This window comes from Astatotilapia calliptera, chromosome 6 (assembly GCF_900246225.1).
Source record: "Astatotilapia calliptera chromosome 6, fAstCal1.2, whole genome shotgun sequence".
Taxonomy (NCBI): domain Eukaryota; kingdom Metazoa; phylum Chordata; class Actinopteri; order Cichliformes; family Cichlidae; genus Astatotilapia; species Astatotilapia calliptera.
In genome coordinates, this window is record NC_039307.1 from 33,890,258 (window position 1) to 33,906,819 (window position 16,562).

The 16,562-nt window shown below is 40.5% G+C and overlaps 1 protein-coding gene across 3 annotated transcripts in view; it reads left to right on the top strand.

The window, feature by feature from the left end:
* The window catches only part of LOC113024643 (voltage-dependent T-type calcium channel subunit alpha-1I-like), a 264,807-nt gene that overhangs the window by 201,243 nt on the left and 47,002 nt on the right, over positions 1 to 16,562 (top strand). For all 3 annotated transcript variants that reach the window (XM_026171859.1, XM_026171860.1, XM_026171858.1), the window contains 6 exons: positions 593 to 716; positions 1,908 to 1,976; positions 8,780 to 8,958; positions 11,558 to 11,684; positions 12,206 to 12,331; positions 13,096 to 13,185. In XM_026171859.1, coding sequence (XP_026027644.1) covers positions 593 to 716; positions 1,908 to 1,976; positions 8,780 to 8,958; positions 11,558 to 11,684; positions 12,206 to 12,331; positions 13,096 to 13,185 — 715 coding nt within the window. The remainder of the gene's footprint in view (positions 1 to 592; positions 717 to 1,907; positions 1,977 to 8,779; positions 8,959 to 11,557; positions 11,685 to 12,205; positions 12,332 to 13,095; positions 13,186 to 16,562) is intronic.

The window sequence follows — 16,562 nt, forward strand, 5'->3', positions numbered from 1 at the left end:
CTTCCTGTAACTTTTTTGGAGCAAACACACAAATGTGCAGTGCAAGTCCCCTGAATACTGGTCAGGCTATTTAAACAACTGCTAGTACTCAAGATACTGAAGATATAACAAGGGAAGAGTAAACAAGTGAACTAGTGCTAATAACTACTATAAAGTCTGGTAACTCCTGGTATTGTCCCCCAGATCATGAGGCCAAACATTTTTTTACGTTGTTCTTCATTCTAGTTTCATTCACACTAATATATCTACATAAAAAATAACCTACACTGGTTAATAAGATCCGTAGTAGTTGGAAGGAACTTTGCAGCTTTTTATGAGGGTTAAGATGTTGACCAATGAAAAAAAACCCAGATGATTTCAATGTGATGAAATTGCGTTATGGATGAGTTCTCTTGCTAGATTTGCATCACATGAAATACTGCAAAAAGATAAAATTGTGTTTTCTTTCACTCATAAAATAATTTCCTTTGGGATTTCTTATATGTGACATATGTTAACAAAGGAACACAAACTATTGGAGAAAATCTGTTACCTTTTCCCGTTTACATATCTTTTATGTTCTGTCATGTCAATTTTGCTTTCCTTTTGTTAGGTTCAGACTGCTCTGCCAATCTGTTATTGCCCATAAACTCTTTGACTACGTGGTGCTGGCCTTCATATTCCTCAATTGCATCACAGTGGCTCTGGAGAGGCCAAAGATTCTTCAAGGTAGCCTGGTAAGAGGAATCGCTTTGAATTCATGGTGGATATTTCCAAATACTGCTACTCAACATGTACTAAACAGAGCAAGAAGCATGCTGTGTATGTGTGTGTCTGTAGATTTATATGTACACGTGGGTGTTTCATTTTAATGGAGAGCGATAGATCAACCAAAAATGCAGAAAAAGATACTTTACATAGAAATTCTAAAATGATTTGCATGTCATTGAGTGAAAGAAGTAAACAAAACATGACTTGTGCTTGGTGGAGAGACATTGTTAGCAAGCACAGCAGTAACACATTTCTTGTAGTTGGTCACCAGATTTGCACGCATCTCAGGATGGCCCACTCCTCTTTACAGAACTCTAAATTATTTAGGTTTTTGACCTTAACGTGCCGCTTCTTTATTGCTGGGGTGGTGTGTTTTAGGTCATGCTGGAAGACCTATCTACAATCTGGCATTAATGTTGTGGCTGAGAGCAGCCAGTTCTCATCCAGGATTTTATGGCATTTGGACCCTCGGTGCAGTGAAGTCATTTTGTACCCTTATCAGAAAAACAGGCCCAAAGCATAATGATTCCTCCTCCGTGCTTCACCATAGGGATGTGTAACTTTATGTAGTGTGGGGCTTTTTATCATTTTTTGGTGATATTCTGTCTTTCTCCATTGAAATGAAACCGTCATAAAAATGAGAGACTGCTCGCTTACAAAGAGCAAATGAACGCACAAATAAAGCAGGGGAATTGTTACCATCCAGGTAAAAGTACCTTTCACTCCTTCGTTGACAACAAGCAGTTAAATATAGAAAAATCAGTATCAGAATCCCACTTACTTTAAGTTCTTACTGCATTCTGGCCTCAAGCCACTTCCTGTAATTAAGCAACACTGAATTATTGAACAGTGAGCCCTTTGCAAGGAAAGTGATCAAGTGAAATGAAAACTTTCGAATTAAAGCACAGCAACTCTTACTTGTTTGGCATTTCATTTTGATGGAATTTTAACAAAACCCTGACTAATGCGATCAGTGACAAACATTGATTCGCTCGTGTCCTTCTTAAAAGCTTCTCACTCAAGCCAAAGTCATCATTTCTGAAACGGCTTTTTCTGGCTTTAATCTGCCACCTCTGCTTGTCTCTCTTAATCATTCTCTTCTTTTCTAATAAATCAAACAGTTTCTCCTTGATTTTTTTGTGCCCCTTTTGTTACAGGAAAGACTGTTTCTTACCATTTCCAACTACATCTTTACTGCCATCTTCGTTGGGGAGATGACTCTCAAGGTAAAACCCCTTTTGCTCTTTTTTCTTGCTCTTTTATGCCTTCCTTACATATCTCGGTTTCCTTCTTTGACATCCTATCCAGTCTCTCCTCTTTTTTTCAGTCCATCTCTATTATTCTGCTTGTCTTTCCCTCTTCCTGAAATCTTCTCGTCTCCTTTCTCACCAAAATGATTCGTCTTTCATCTCATTTCCATGCTACTGTCCACGTTGTATTCTTTTTTAAAACATTTGTCTCATCCTGTGGATTCTTTCTTCTACTGTTGTCTTTAAAAATCAATCTTTACCTTCCTTTCCTACTTCTTTCTGCAACCTACGTATTAATCAGTTGCACATGCCCCATTAGCGATGCACATCCAGATAATGAAGTTAGTTAGAAGGCTATCACTCTTAAGCTATCCTTTAGCTGCTCCTGGCCTTCCAATCCACCAGTGCACATACGCATTATCTTTTTAATCCACTGATCTGCTGTCCAGAAGACATCATCCATTATTGAGGCCCATGTGTCTTCAGGCCTTTTCCACAATGGTAGAAATCCTGTAGTGATTTATTTATTACCAGGGATAATGAGGGCATGTGCAGCACAATGATGTGGAGATCATCTCATTGCTGTAGCAGCGCAGAGTTCACATGTGCACATTTATGCAGCTGCCCCAGATTGAGCTGCATTCGCTGTTATGTATCGTACATCTTCAAGTTTTTTTCTTTCTTTTTTTAACTTCCATTCCTTCATTCAAATCTCCGCTCTTCAGTTTCTTTATCTTCTGTGCGACATTCATTTGATTAATTTCAAATTCAGGGCCTTCCTTTGTAATTTAATTAGTTTAGCTTTATTTTTGTCTTTCCATGTGCTGCTTATTTGCACTCTCAAATGTGTTATGAGCTTGCTCATTTTCCTTTTCCAAACACTTTAAAATACTAATGAAGACAGCTGCTGTTCTGGCAGCATGTGAAATCTTCACGTTGCACATGTCGCCAGAACAGCCTGGCTGCACCTTGGAACACCATTTTTCCCAAACAGATCTTCCATCTTTTAGTGTTTTGATGATGGAGAGGTGAGTGTTGCCTCTCACGGAAAGCATATGTGTTTAACAGTGTTTACACTACAGAGCACAATGACTGAAAAATAAGAGTTATGTAGACAAGTCTGGCTTTGTTTTGCATTTGGATTTTCTCTAATCCATTCAGGGTCAGATAGATAGCTAGCTAGCTAGATAGATAGATATTGTAAGGTAGACCTACAATAATACATACAGAGAAAAAAACAACAATCATATGACCCTCTATGACCAAGCACTTTGACGACACTGGCAAGGAAAAACTTCCTTTTAACAGGAAGAAACCTCCGGCAGAACCAGGCTCAGGGAGGGGCTGGGCCATCTGCTGCGACCGGTTGGGGTGAGAGAAGGAAGACGGGATAAAAGACATGCTGTGGAAGAGAGACAGAGGTTAATAACAAGTATGATTCATTGCAGAGAGATCTGTTAACGCAGCGGTCCCCAACCTTTTTTGCACCATGGACTGGTTTATTTTCAACAATATTTTCACTAACCGGCCTTTAAGGTGTGGCAGATAAATACAACAAAATAATTACCTGTACCAAAAAAAAGAAGATTTATTCATAACACATGGGAAAAGACCCAGGGAAACCGAGTTAACGTTAAAAACGATAAAAAAATAACTCTAAAAAATGGGGAAAAAACCCGCAAAAACATAAATTTCACACACGAGCCTCAACTCTCCCGGTACCAAAGACTCACGGACCGGGATCGCTGTATTAACACATAGTGAGTGAGAAAGGTGACTGAAATACTCAGTACTCAGGTTTGACTGCTAGAGTTTGTCTTTTGCCCTTTGGATTGTCATAAATCAGGGAACTAGTCTCTGAAGATCACATAACATTATTGTTCAGCTGTATTTGTTGGAAGCAGCACGGTGGCATGGTGGTTAGCACTGTTGCCGCACAGCAAGGAGGTCCTGAGTTCAATTCCACCATCAGGCCGGGGTCTTTCTGTGTGGAGGTTGCATATTCTCCCCGTGTTTGCGTGGGTTCGGGTACTCCGGCTTCCTCCCACAGTCCAAAGACATGCAACTTGTGGGGATAGGTTAATTGGATAATCCAAATTGCCACTATGTGCGAGTGAATGTGTGTTGTCCCTGCGACAGACTGGCGACCTGTCCAGGGTGTACCTATACATACAGCTATGACAGCTGGGATAGGCTCCAGCGACCCTGAAAAAGGATAAGCGGAAGCGAATGAATGGATGTATTTGTTGGATACATAAGATTTATTTTAGATGTAGTTTGTATTCCTTGATGTATGTGTAGCAGTGTTTATTCTGTCTGAGCACATAGTTTACTTTAAGAAAATGAAAGTGAGAAGAACAACATAAACACTTTTCCACATTGTCTTGGCGGATGGCCATTCATAACAGCTATGAACTCCAGCGTCACCATATTGAGCAGACCTATGTTTTCTTATCTCAGCAGACAAACCTGCCCTTTACAGACTTATTTATTCAGTTGCATTCCCATAAAGTGTAAACGCTGTTTATTGTTTTGTCGCTCTGGTTACACTGTTTGTTCCTGCCAGCGTTGGATGGGTGACGTCTGACTGTTTTGGGGAAGGTCTTCACCTCTGTCTTCTTTCCTCTTTTGACAGTTTTTTTCTGTCTTTGCATTTCTGTTAATGCTTAGAGGGAAAAAAAAGATTTCCTGTAGTGCTGTTTGCTTTTTCTTTTTATAATTATTTGAGCAAAACGTCACATTAGACTGTCTTGTCCTTTTCTGTCTCACCCTCCCGTCATCTTTTCTCCGTTTCTCTTTCCCACCCCTCCTGTTGCTGTCTAATCTGTTGTTCCAGTCTGGTCAGTCTGATCTCTCTCAGTGGAGCTCTAATCAAGCAACCACACTAATTACAGTTTCTTTTTCTAAACACGCCCCATCACACACACGACCCGCTCTCATCTCCTCACACTCACACACTTGCGCACAGCCCATACATGAGTAGCAGCAATCAGTGTAAACACTGTTACCTGCACACGGCGAGCCTGACCTTGAACATCAGACTCTGATTAGAAACAGGGGGTACATCTGTTATCTTTCGCCCTCCCAGTTCCTCTCCCTATCTCGCATACACACACACACACACACACACACACACACACACAGAGGACTGTGTTTTCATTACTTCGGGAAGGATTTATGACACTGGCATCGTTTTTTTTAAAACCTTACCTTTAATATAAATTGTGCTTGCATAACTAATCCCTTCTTTAACCCTAAACCCAGTGTAAGAATCAGCTGTGATTCTGTAAACTACTATAGGACTGATTTATTTTTATGTATTCAATTTAAAGTCACTGTGTTTTTGTTTTGTTTTTCTCATTGCAACGATTCATATTTCTTACAATTTCCCCTTTTGATTGATTTTTCTTTTTTTTTTCTTTTATTTCTTTTTTGCTTCTCCCAGCACATCCAGCTCTGAACTGAACAGCATCAAGCTTTAAGCTGATGCTACACATTAGCAATTTTTTTTCTTTCAGAGCCGCTTCGTAACACTTTCTTAGCAGCTCACTAACAAAGGCTGAAAGAAACTCTGTCAAAACAGGCAGACTTCTTAGCTCTAAGTAGCATTACTCAGCAAGTTTTTCTGAGCTATATCCTGACATAAGACTCTCTATATGTCTCTATCTCGAATCTAGGCACAATGAAAGCCATTTACTAAAGTGCTCTCCAGCATCTTCACAGCATTTGCTTGTCAGAACTCCTTCCATTAGGACTCTTAAGTTGTTCTTCTTTTTGGTATTAGCAGACTAATGTTAGCGCCAAACATCCTTCAGTTTGAAAGGTGGACTGAGACGTGCACAGCCAGGAAAGATTAAAGGCAATTTCAGGTTCATTTCAACTTGCTATTTTTCCCATTAATGTAGCAATTATTGTGTTCTTGTGGGTCTTTGCACTCTACACCCCCATTACTGAAAATTCAGAGAAACGAGGAGTTGCCCAAAACAGCATGTGAGCGTTCTGTATCAGGGGACCTGAGTACTATTTCCCCCAAAAATGTTTTTTTTTAATAAATAAATAAAGCTTCAGAAAAACTGGAAATAAGTCATTTAACTTGTTAATGTGTGCTGGCACATGACTTCAATTTGAAGGGAGATGGCTCTGGGGAACTCCTCATTGTTTCACGTACACTTGTAGAAAGCCTAAGAGAGCGCGAGAACAGAGCAGGCAGCAGTGTCTCTGTCAAACACTCAGGGACGAGCTGGTTTGTAGTGTGGGAAGGCTAAAGTGGGAAATAGTGTACTAAAACTATGCTCAGCTTATCATTATGGTTAAAGTATTGTGTTAAAGTATTTTGTGTTTTTACTGAGGCGCAAATCCATGACAGGCTAATACAGCTGTTAGATCCCAGTTACCCCAGTACTGAAACTCCAGACCGGCTCTGTTTAAAGGGTTTCTGATTCTGTGAGTGTCAGCACAGAAAATGTGCACTGGGGGCTTCATGACCTGGGTTTCTGTGTGTGAGCAGCTCCTGTAGGTGTAATCAGAGCTTCCTTTTTAAACAATCCATTTAAAAAACGCTGTAGCAACAATTACAGTGTTTTCAGCTAAATTTCAATTGGAATTTGAGTGTAAATAAGAAATGAATTTACTGTAAAGCTGTGAGCTGGATAACAGCTGTGAGAGGAGACAAGTATGCTTTGACAATAGACCTACTATCATTTTTATTATCGTATTTAATCTGCTTAATGGCAGGTCCACAGCACTCCAGTAGTCCCACGGGGGCCTCCGTGTTGCTGGCTGCTATTAATACTATAACAGTTGATTTGTAATTCTCAAAGCATTAACATAGACCGAGCACAGAGGACATGACCAACTTGTTGCTGTACATATCTCATCTGTGTTAATCCCCAAAATATATACTCACAGTCATGATTTACACCACGTTAGCTGAAGGACAGGCTTCCCATATTTTTATTTAGTGTGTTTCTTGTTTTGTTTCTGTCATTTGAGTTTTTGTAATGGTGAATTTTAAAGGTGCCAATTAGGGCTCTGGTTTCACTCAGTGGTTAAGCAGGCGACCACATGCCACAAGGCCAAGTCCAGCAGCCCACGTCTTATAAAAGTGAGAAAAAGCCCTAAAAATAAACTAAAAAGAGATGAAGCTGCATGTAATGTACTGATGTGACGCTCCAGCCAAAACAGAATAGAATAATCCTTGAATTGTCCCACAAGGGGAAATTTGGGTGTAACAGCAGCAAGAAAGACACATATACAAACAAACAGGACACAAGACACAAAGACACAGAACAGAAACATACACAATTTTTACATATTGTGTATGTAAAAGTAACAAGTAATAATAACAAGTAATAAGTAATAATAATAATAACAAGTAATAATAAAAGGATTCTTGTTGGACACAGCTATGATAGGCTGGTGGTGTAAAACTGTCAAACTACCTTTTTTTTTTGTCCTGAGTGACACTAAGTTTCTTCTTCTTTTTTAAACGTATTTATTTATTTATTTTGAGGCAGAAAATGATGCCACCACAAAAATGCCAGAAATTTAAACTCCTGGTGAAGCCACTTGAGCCTGGCTTTAAAAGTGACCCATTCCTCACAGCTAATAGTGGCAAAAACAGCACCGACTGACCAGAAAAAATGTTTGTAAGCATCGATAACTTGATGTGGTGTGGACACATAATGACAGCTGAGATAAGCAGCTGGAGTTGTTTGTCCTACAGTGATCATTGTAGTAAAATAGTAAAATAAATGCTCTGCCTGAAAGACTTTACTTGATACAGAATATAATGTAAAAGCGTTCCAGAATCTGGCTCTAGTTATATTTTCTGCGTCTCGCAAGTTTTGCTGTGAAATGACAGCAACACCGAAGTTGCTCCATCCCATGAAAGCATTTGACAGGTGTCAAATGATGTGGCTTACACCCATCTGCCACGCAACTTTTCTTTGAAAGTCAACTCTTCTCCCCCAAACTTTCCAAATGTCTTTTTGAGCCACTTCAGGGGTTTTTCACTTGCCCTTATGTCTGTCTTTCATTCCACCAGCTGGTAGTTTTCCCACAGTTTATACAAGATTCTTGATCTTCCCCACCCACCTCACTCGTTTCCTTTCTTTGTAGTTCAGGAGTTTTCCTACGACTGTGAGTTCCCATCTCGCTGTAACTAGAAGTTGATAGAACAATCAACCAGAAAAAACAACTGCATGACGTTCATACCTCGATTTCGACGAACATCTCTTCTTTATGTTTGGGCTTCTGTGTCCGGGCAGTTAGTAAAGCCGAAATGTGGAAGTGCCTGACATAAGAAGATTTGGCCAGACTGCTGAAGTAGCACATTGCACTGTCAGCAGTGCAGACTACTCTACATCTAAATGAAATTGTAAACTATTTTCCTCGAGTTTTATTCATAGACTTTTGCTCCAGTCACAGTGGTCAGCAAGATTCGGTGTCAACATGAAAGCTGATTAACGGCACAAACAAATAGGGTTTTCTTTTCATTATGGAATCTTTATTCTACTCCCACTTTGAAGTATGCTCATGATTTCTGCCTGGTCTTCTTTTAATAACTGCCTTTTATTTCTTTCCTTGTGTCCCTTCTAACCACAGTTTCGCTTACAAACCAACTGTTTTATTTTTTTAAGTCTCTTCTCCTGTCCAATATGAAATGAAATACCTGTTTGAGAAGCTAAGTAAGCAATTTGAATATCAAAGAGTGTGTGTGCCTGTGTACATCTGCTCACATCTGCATTTCCTCATCATTTCTCCCTTCATCTCCCCAGGTGGTGTCTATGGGTCTGTATTTGGGGGAAACTGCCTATCTGAGAAGCAGCTGGAACATTCTAGATGGTTTCTTGGTCTTCGTGTCTCTGATTGACATCGTAGTGTCCATGGCGGGTGGGGCTAAGATCCTCGGGGTTCTCCGTGTGCTCAGGTTGCTCAGGACACTCCGTCCTCTCAGGTTTGAAGGACTTTCGGTTATTTTTTCACATTTCCCCACTGCATGCCCCATCAGGATGGTTTCTAAAAAGGAAAAGGACAGTTTAGGAAAATATTTGCAATCTGAAGATCAATAATACTCACTTAGCTTAGTTAGCTTAGCATTAGGTAGCTTTACCTGAAACATTAAACCTGATCAACATTGTTCATAAAAAGGGACTGTATCTAGGAACGGTTGTGAGACCATTTCCAAACAATTTGGAATCATTTCCATCACCCAGTCACACAAGCACTTTTGCATCATTTTACTGCAAGAACGATTCACCAGGAGGAAGCAGTGTGAGAAACTGCAAAAAAACAAGAGCTACATCTCAGACTCAGGACTGAGAAATGCTTTAAAAAGAGTGGGACAAAATTCCTAATTAGTGATCTGAGAAACTGATAAAATAAGAGGTACAACACAAATGCTGCAGCAAGGGGGACTCAGGGCGACAGGTCCGAGGGGAGATATCATCACCCCCATCTGAGATTGGTTATCAAGTCCCAGTTGTTCCAAGGGTGGTGGAGAATGACCGAGCTAAGATCCTCTGGGACTTCCAGATACAGATGGACAAATTGGTGATGGCTAACCAGACATAGTAGTGCAGCACAAAAGAAGAACATGGTCGTAGTGATAGACGTAGCGATACTGAATGACAACAACATCAGGAAGAAGGAACACAAGAAGCTGGAGAAGAACGAAGGGCCCAGAGAAGAGCTGGAGAAGATGTGGAAGGTAAAGGTAACAGTGACCCCCAAGCTGGACGAGTGGCTCCAACAGATCCCAGGAACAACATCCGAGATCTCCGTCCAGAGGTTCGGTTCGATACTTTGGTGTCACGGTTCGATATTTTTTCGATACAAAAAAAATGTTCATGCCTTTTTAATTTGTCATTTATTAAAATTATAAATATATATTTTAACTCAAAAGTACAGTTTTTAAATTTAACCCTAACCCTTGTGCGTGTTTTTTATTTTGACAGCGAATGCGCACCTGCGGACCACTTATGTGCAGCCCTGGTTATTTAGCTCGTCATATTGCAGCCACAGAAATTCTTTTGTCCATGAAACCATAAAGCTGCACTTTCTTTTTGCCTTATAGTCTGATTTGTCATAACTTCTCCGTTTTGTGGTAAGCTTTTCTTTGGCTGTCACTTCTTCACCCTGACCTGTCTTATTTGGCTCAGCAGAACTGAAATGCTTTTACACGCGCACTCACATAAGCTCAGCGATTCTCTGCGCGATCAACCTCTCACATGTTTAAGCTGCGGGTGATTTCACTTGTCATGTTTGCATAGTAAGCTAACGATTAATAAGACGATGTCAGAGGAATTGGTGCACAAATTATCATCACTCACAGATCAGTGCTGTCGCTCTCTATACACAGTTCGCGCGATTGCAAAGTGAAAGCAAAAAAACAAGCGCAAATTCAAACGCGACTTCAATATGTCACATATTGACAGTGGCTCACCGATGCCAATGACAAAATTACCCAGCTACATTTCTGAAAGAATGCAAAAGCATTGACATATATTTTTCCTTCCTACAATAGCCCAACGGGCAGGGAAGAGATAGATTTTGGTAAACCGACTGAAAAAATCGCTAGCCCCGGGACGTCGGGCTAGCGATATTGCAAGCCCTGTATCTGATTGAGGAATCACTCATCTTTGTAAAAGAGAGTTTATTACAGAGAAATGTCTCTTTCCAAAATAAAAGCTATACTATCCGCTTCTTCTGGGCTATATTCTCAGCAGCATAAGGAGAATCATGTGCTAACAGCTGTCTAAATGACTCGGCTAAAGTTAGTAGCATGCTTGCTTGTTTTTTTTCTGCTTCCACTTGTCTTTGCACTAGGATGATGTGGTGTAAATGTGCAGTCATATTCGTTGTGTTCCACAACACGGCAAATCTCCGTTAACGAGCTACCGCCGATCGCCCCGTGCATGGGGCTAGACGGCCAACACGTTAACGAGCTAACTGCGCTAACACACTAGTTCCCACCCATGTAATTGAGCATTGCGTGGCACATCCAACATACTGTTTTACTTTAGTCCATGACTCGCTTACCTTCAGGGTCATATGTCACATGAAAACCAAAATAATTCCAAACGCCAGATCTGAATGAGAGTGGGGGAGGTCCATGTTAAAAGGTGAGCTTAACTTCTGTCTCGCTAGCTTGCCCTGCGCTCTTCCTTCTGACGATGCTGTCTGTGTTGAGCGCTCAGTGAATCTGCGTTCGACTACTCCGCCTAGGCTGCACTGTCGGATCCTGAAAACCGAAATTATCTCCTTGGGAGAAATGATCTTGAGAAATCAGACGTTTATTCTTATTTTAATTTTCTTTTGTCAGCTGGCGAGTTAAATTAATCTGTTTTCTTGAGATAACAAAATAGATTATTGGCAGTTTTTGGGATGCCAGCATAAAGAAAAGTGACTGAAATGACCGCAGTGTTTTAGACAAAAGCTCTGCAGTCACGTTGTTCTTTTTCTTTTTACTTTCGCTTCTAAAAGATGCTGTGTGTCGTTTTTTTTCTTCCTTCTTTCTTCATCTTTCCATCCCTCTCCACCTGTTTGTCCTACAGGGTGATCAGCAGAGCTCCAGGACTGAAGCTGGTGGTCGAGACCCTAATCACGTCCCTCAAGCCCATCGGCAACATTGTCCTCATCTGCTGTGCCTTTTTCATCATCTTTGGCATCCTTGGTGTTCAGGTAAACATATTCGTGTCCAAGTCCAAGTTGCCCTCCACCTAACATCTTCTGCCTTGCTATTTTTTTTTAAATCAGTAAGGGAATATCATCACAAAATCTAGTTTATCTTTTTAACTCTACAAGCAAGTTTGCAAGTATGGAAAATGTACAGCTGGCTCCTTTATATTTTCATATTTTCTTTTGCACCTGGTTGTCAATCCCACCCTGCTATTGCACACTTCATTTCATGTCATTCTCTCTGCATCTGCTGTTATGCATTCTTTTACCCACATCCCTCTTTGATGTTCAGTGTGAGTGAGAGTTAAAAACGTCTTTTCTCGGGAGGAAAACCACACTGTTGATATCAAGCGCTCGTGGAGTCTTCAATAAAGCTCCATGTATGCACTAGTTACAAACACTAATTGTGAAATGACTTCAAAAACCGAGTGAAAGAAGTGGCTATGCAGAGAAGGTTTTTTTTTTCACTGCTCTGTCGTGATTTATCTTCATGTGCCTCTGCCTGTGTCTGTTTTCCTTCAAAGCTTTTCAAAGGAAAGTTCTACTACTGTGTGGGTCTCGATGTGAAGAATATCACCAATAAATCTGACTGCCTGGCTGCCAACTATCGATGGGTTCACCACAAATACAACTTTGACAACCTTGGACAGGTACGAGATAGAATACAGTGTATGCTTGGCATCCTGGCAGGGCTGTTTCCCACATATTACCCTAGAAGTACACACAAACTACACCGCACACAGAGACACTGTACTATGCTGTCGATCCTTTAAATGGTCTTAAAGCTGGAGAAAAAGCGACAGTTTGATTCATGAATGCGAAAAAAGAAATGTAAAGTGCCTTTTGCCCACAATAGAAGAGATGGTTTTCAGTTAGCTACAACATCCCATCGTACAACAAAAAGAGGTGGAGAATAACAGAGGAAGGACTCACACGGCTGACAATGCTAATTAATGTTTTTAATATTGTACCACTGATGTCTATTACATAATAGCAGTTCATGTTTGTTGCTCTGAGCACTAGGCGATTAAAGTACTTTGCTTCATGTCTGTGGTTTGATCTACTAACATCTTTTCTTTGTCTTTTTTTTTTTTAATAAATGCCAGCTGTTAGATTTAGCCCATTATACTATTAGCGTTTTGTTTGGATGGGTCTAAATCAGGGGTCTCCAACTCCAGTCCTCGAGAGCTACGGTCCTGCAGCTTTGAGATGCATCCCCAGTCCAACACAGTGAATCAAATGATTGAATCATGAATGCGATGAAGTTTGGCAAAGGCCTGGTAACAAGCCATTCATTTGATTCAGGTGCATTGGATCAAGGATACATCTAAAAGCTGCAGGACAGTAGCTCTCGAGGACTGGAGTTGGAGACCCCTGCTTTGTTTATTCATGCTGTTGCTTGTGTCCCTTTCAGGCTCTTATGTCCCTGTTTGTGCTGGCATCAAAAGATGGCTGGGTCAACATCATGTACCATGGACTAGATGCAGTGGGAATTGACCAGCAGGTAATAAATAATATTACCGTAAATACCTATGCTCATGCTTGTGGTTATAGTAAAAAGAAAGTCTACACTCTTCTCACACCTAATGATGATCAGTTAGATGTGTTTGATTTGCAGCATCTTGCTGCTACTTATCGTCTTAATTCCTGTGGAAGCAGAAAAGCTGTGCTTGTTTCAGCATTTTGAAATACTTTTATTTCACTTGTATTGACATACATATGGTATAATATATCAGGTTTTGCAGTTCACCTGACATTGTATTTACCTAATGCGAATGATCACATTCATTGTTTTATATCCAGATACTTAAAAGCTTTTTCTGTCTATCTATCTGTCTGTCTGTCAGTCATTCAGTCAGTCAGGTTCACTGTTCAGTGGTAGTAAACTAAGCAGAGTGGCCCACATGCCTGCTTAAATCTCCATCTACATACTCAAACCTCTTTGAGGGAATCCCACATTTCTTTAACAGATGGGATATAAAATTCCTCCTTCTGGTCTTCTGAATATTCAACCCAGTTGGATGTTCCCAGATCTCCTCCACAGGGACGTGTCTTAGTGTCGTCTGTTCATATCATTGCAATACTACAAATGTTTCCTGTAGGAGCAGCACCTTCTACATCACCTTCTCCTTCTGGATTTTATCATTGGAATCACATTTAACCCTTTCACACATAGTGGTCACTACAGTGGACAGCTGTTCAAAGGCTGCTTTCTTGTATTTGTGTCAGTGTTGATGGTATACCTGCACATAAACCACTACATTGGACACTGATGTGTCACTCCATACCAAATTCATAAGTCAAAACGTATGATGTCCACCTAAGTCGACATGTAACAAACTCTTTAAGAAGTACATGTTTAAAAAAATGAAGTTCAAAAATCTTTTTTCATGCTTAAAGATGACTAAAAATACTAACCAGATTGAGGTTGTCATGCATGAAACGGTTAAATGTGACGGCCCAGTCCTCTGAGATCCCTTTGTTAGTATATTTTATTTGAAGAGCTTTACTCCAATGTCCCTATTATGCTGTTTTTAAGTGCACTGCCTGTGTCTTTGCTATAATGCAAATACCCTTTTTTTAAATTTAATTAACCCACACTCCCTCCAATGAATGTTATGTGAGCTGAATGTTGTTCATAACTAGTTTCACATAAGACTTTAAAATTATGATTGAAGGTGAGAGTTGAGCTATAATTGGAATGTGAAATTAGGAGCTTTGCTTGAATGCTCTATCAGAGATACTATAGTTATCTAATGGAAGCTAAAACGTTCTAATAAACAATCACACCTGAGGCCAGTCACGATCTTAAAAATGTATCTTTGCTTCCTAAATTGGAGAACACGCTGCTTACTGTCTCCTTAACCCCACAAATAATATACACAGACGACAACACCATCCAATAACGTGATGCAAATTAGTCTTCTATAGTGGCTACAAAGTGAACACGTTCCTTGTAGAATTGGTTTATTTGAAAATCTATTAGAGAATCTATTAAAAAGAGTGGGCATTATTCTGGATGATTCAGTTTCCTCGCCTCAGGGAGAACCCTCACTGCAGTCCAACATGGCTCTGAATGACTAATCCCATTTACACTCCACCCAGTGCTTTCAGCTCTCAGCGCTCCCCCAAATTGAAAATCTGACTCTCATCTCCAGCTTTATTGTCACTGAACTTCAGAGTTTTTTTTCTTTATTTTTTGTTTTGTTTTCTAATGACTCTCTCCCAAAAACTACCTCCACATCCAATCAACCCACGTTGTCTCCATTCTCTGCCTATTCCTCTGTTTACTGTCATCCTTTGAGATTGCTGACAGTCCCCAGATTTTCAAACTGTACTGAATATGGACACAGAGTGTCAGATGTATTCTTTTCTCTCAAAAAAGAGATTTCAATCTGGTTTTCGCTCATGTCACAGTACCGAAACTGCTCTACTTAAAGTCACTAACGATCTTCTAATCGGAGCTGACTCTGGTCTTCTCACCATTCTCGTCCTTTTAGATCTGAGCTCAGCCTTTGACACCATTTCTCACTCTGTCCTTCTAAGCAGACTTTCCTCTCTCGGCATCTCTGACACACCCCTCGTCTGTTTTCAATCATATCTCCTCGACCGCTCCCAGTTTATTCAACTAAGATCATTCCGCTCTCGTCTATTCCCCGTCACCTCTGGTGTACCCCAAGGCTCAGTTTTAGGCCCTCTTCTCTTTATAATATACATCCTCCCTCTAGATACCATCTTCCGCAAATTTGATCTTCAGTTTCACTGTTTTGCTGATGACACCCAGTTATATCTCTCTTGCAAACCTGATTCCTCCCTCCCACCTTCTTTCCCTTACAGAATGTCTATCCGAGTTAAAATCCTGGTTTACCTCTAATTTTCTAAAGCTCAATGAGGATAAAACTGAGATCCTCCTTATTGGCACCAAATCCAACCTTTTGAAGGCAAACCATTTCTCACTCACCATCGATAACTCCACAGTTTTCCCTTCTCCTCAGGTTAAGAGCCTTGGTGTCATCCTAGACAGTTCACTTTCCTATAAATCTCACATCAATAATCTCACCCGTTCTGCCTACTTCCATCTACGTAACATTAACAGATTGGTTCCTTCTCTTTCCACCCAGTCTACGTCCATTCTTGTACATAGTCTTGTTACCTCCCGTATTGACTACTGCAATTCTCTTCTGCATGGTCTCCCCCAAAAATCCCTCCATAAGCTTCAACTGGTTCAGAACTCTGCTGCTCGCATTATCACCAGAACCCCCTCCTACCAGCACATCACCCCTGTTCTTCAGGAACTTCACTGGCTCCCTGTGAAATTCCGGATAATTTTCAAACTTCTTCTGCTCACCTTCAAGGCCATTCATAACCTCGCTCCTTCTTACCTTTCTGACCTGTTAACCACCACTTGTTCTGCCCGTTCACTTCGTTCTTCTTCTTCTATCCAGCTTACTGTACCTTCCTTCCGCCTCACCACCATGGGAAGCAGAGCTTTCAGCGGCTCTGCTCCCAGGCTGTGGAACTCTCTGCCCCCTGAAATAAGAAATATTGGTTCTCTCCCCCAGTTTAAATCCCAACTCAAAACTCATCTGTTCAAATCTGCATATTCACTGTGAATCCACTGTTTGTTCATTTTATCTTGTGCTTGTATTTTATTGTTCTTATTCTGCCATTGTTTTACTAAGTGTTTTATCCTATTGTAAAGTGTCCTTGGGTGACTTGAAAGGCGCTCATAAATAAAATTTATTATTATCATTATTATTAAAACGAGTTGAATAGATGTGTAACCCTAAACATTTAGAACAGTGTCAAACTTGTCCTGGAAGTGATTCTCAGCGATCACCATATTTCATGTACATACCAGCTAAAACAACCGGGCCGCTG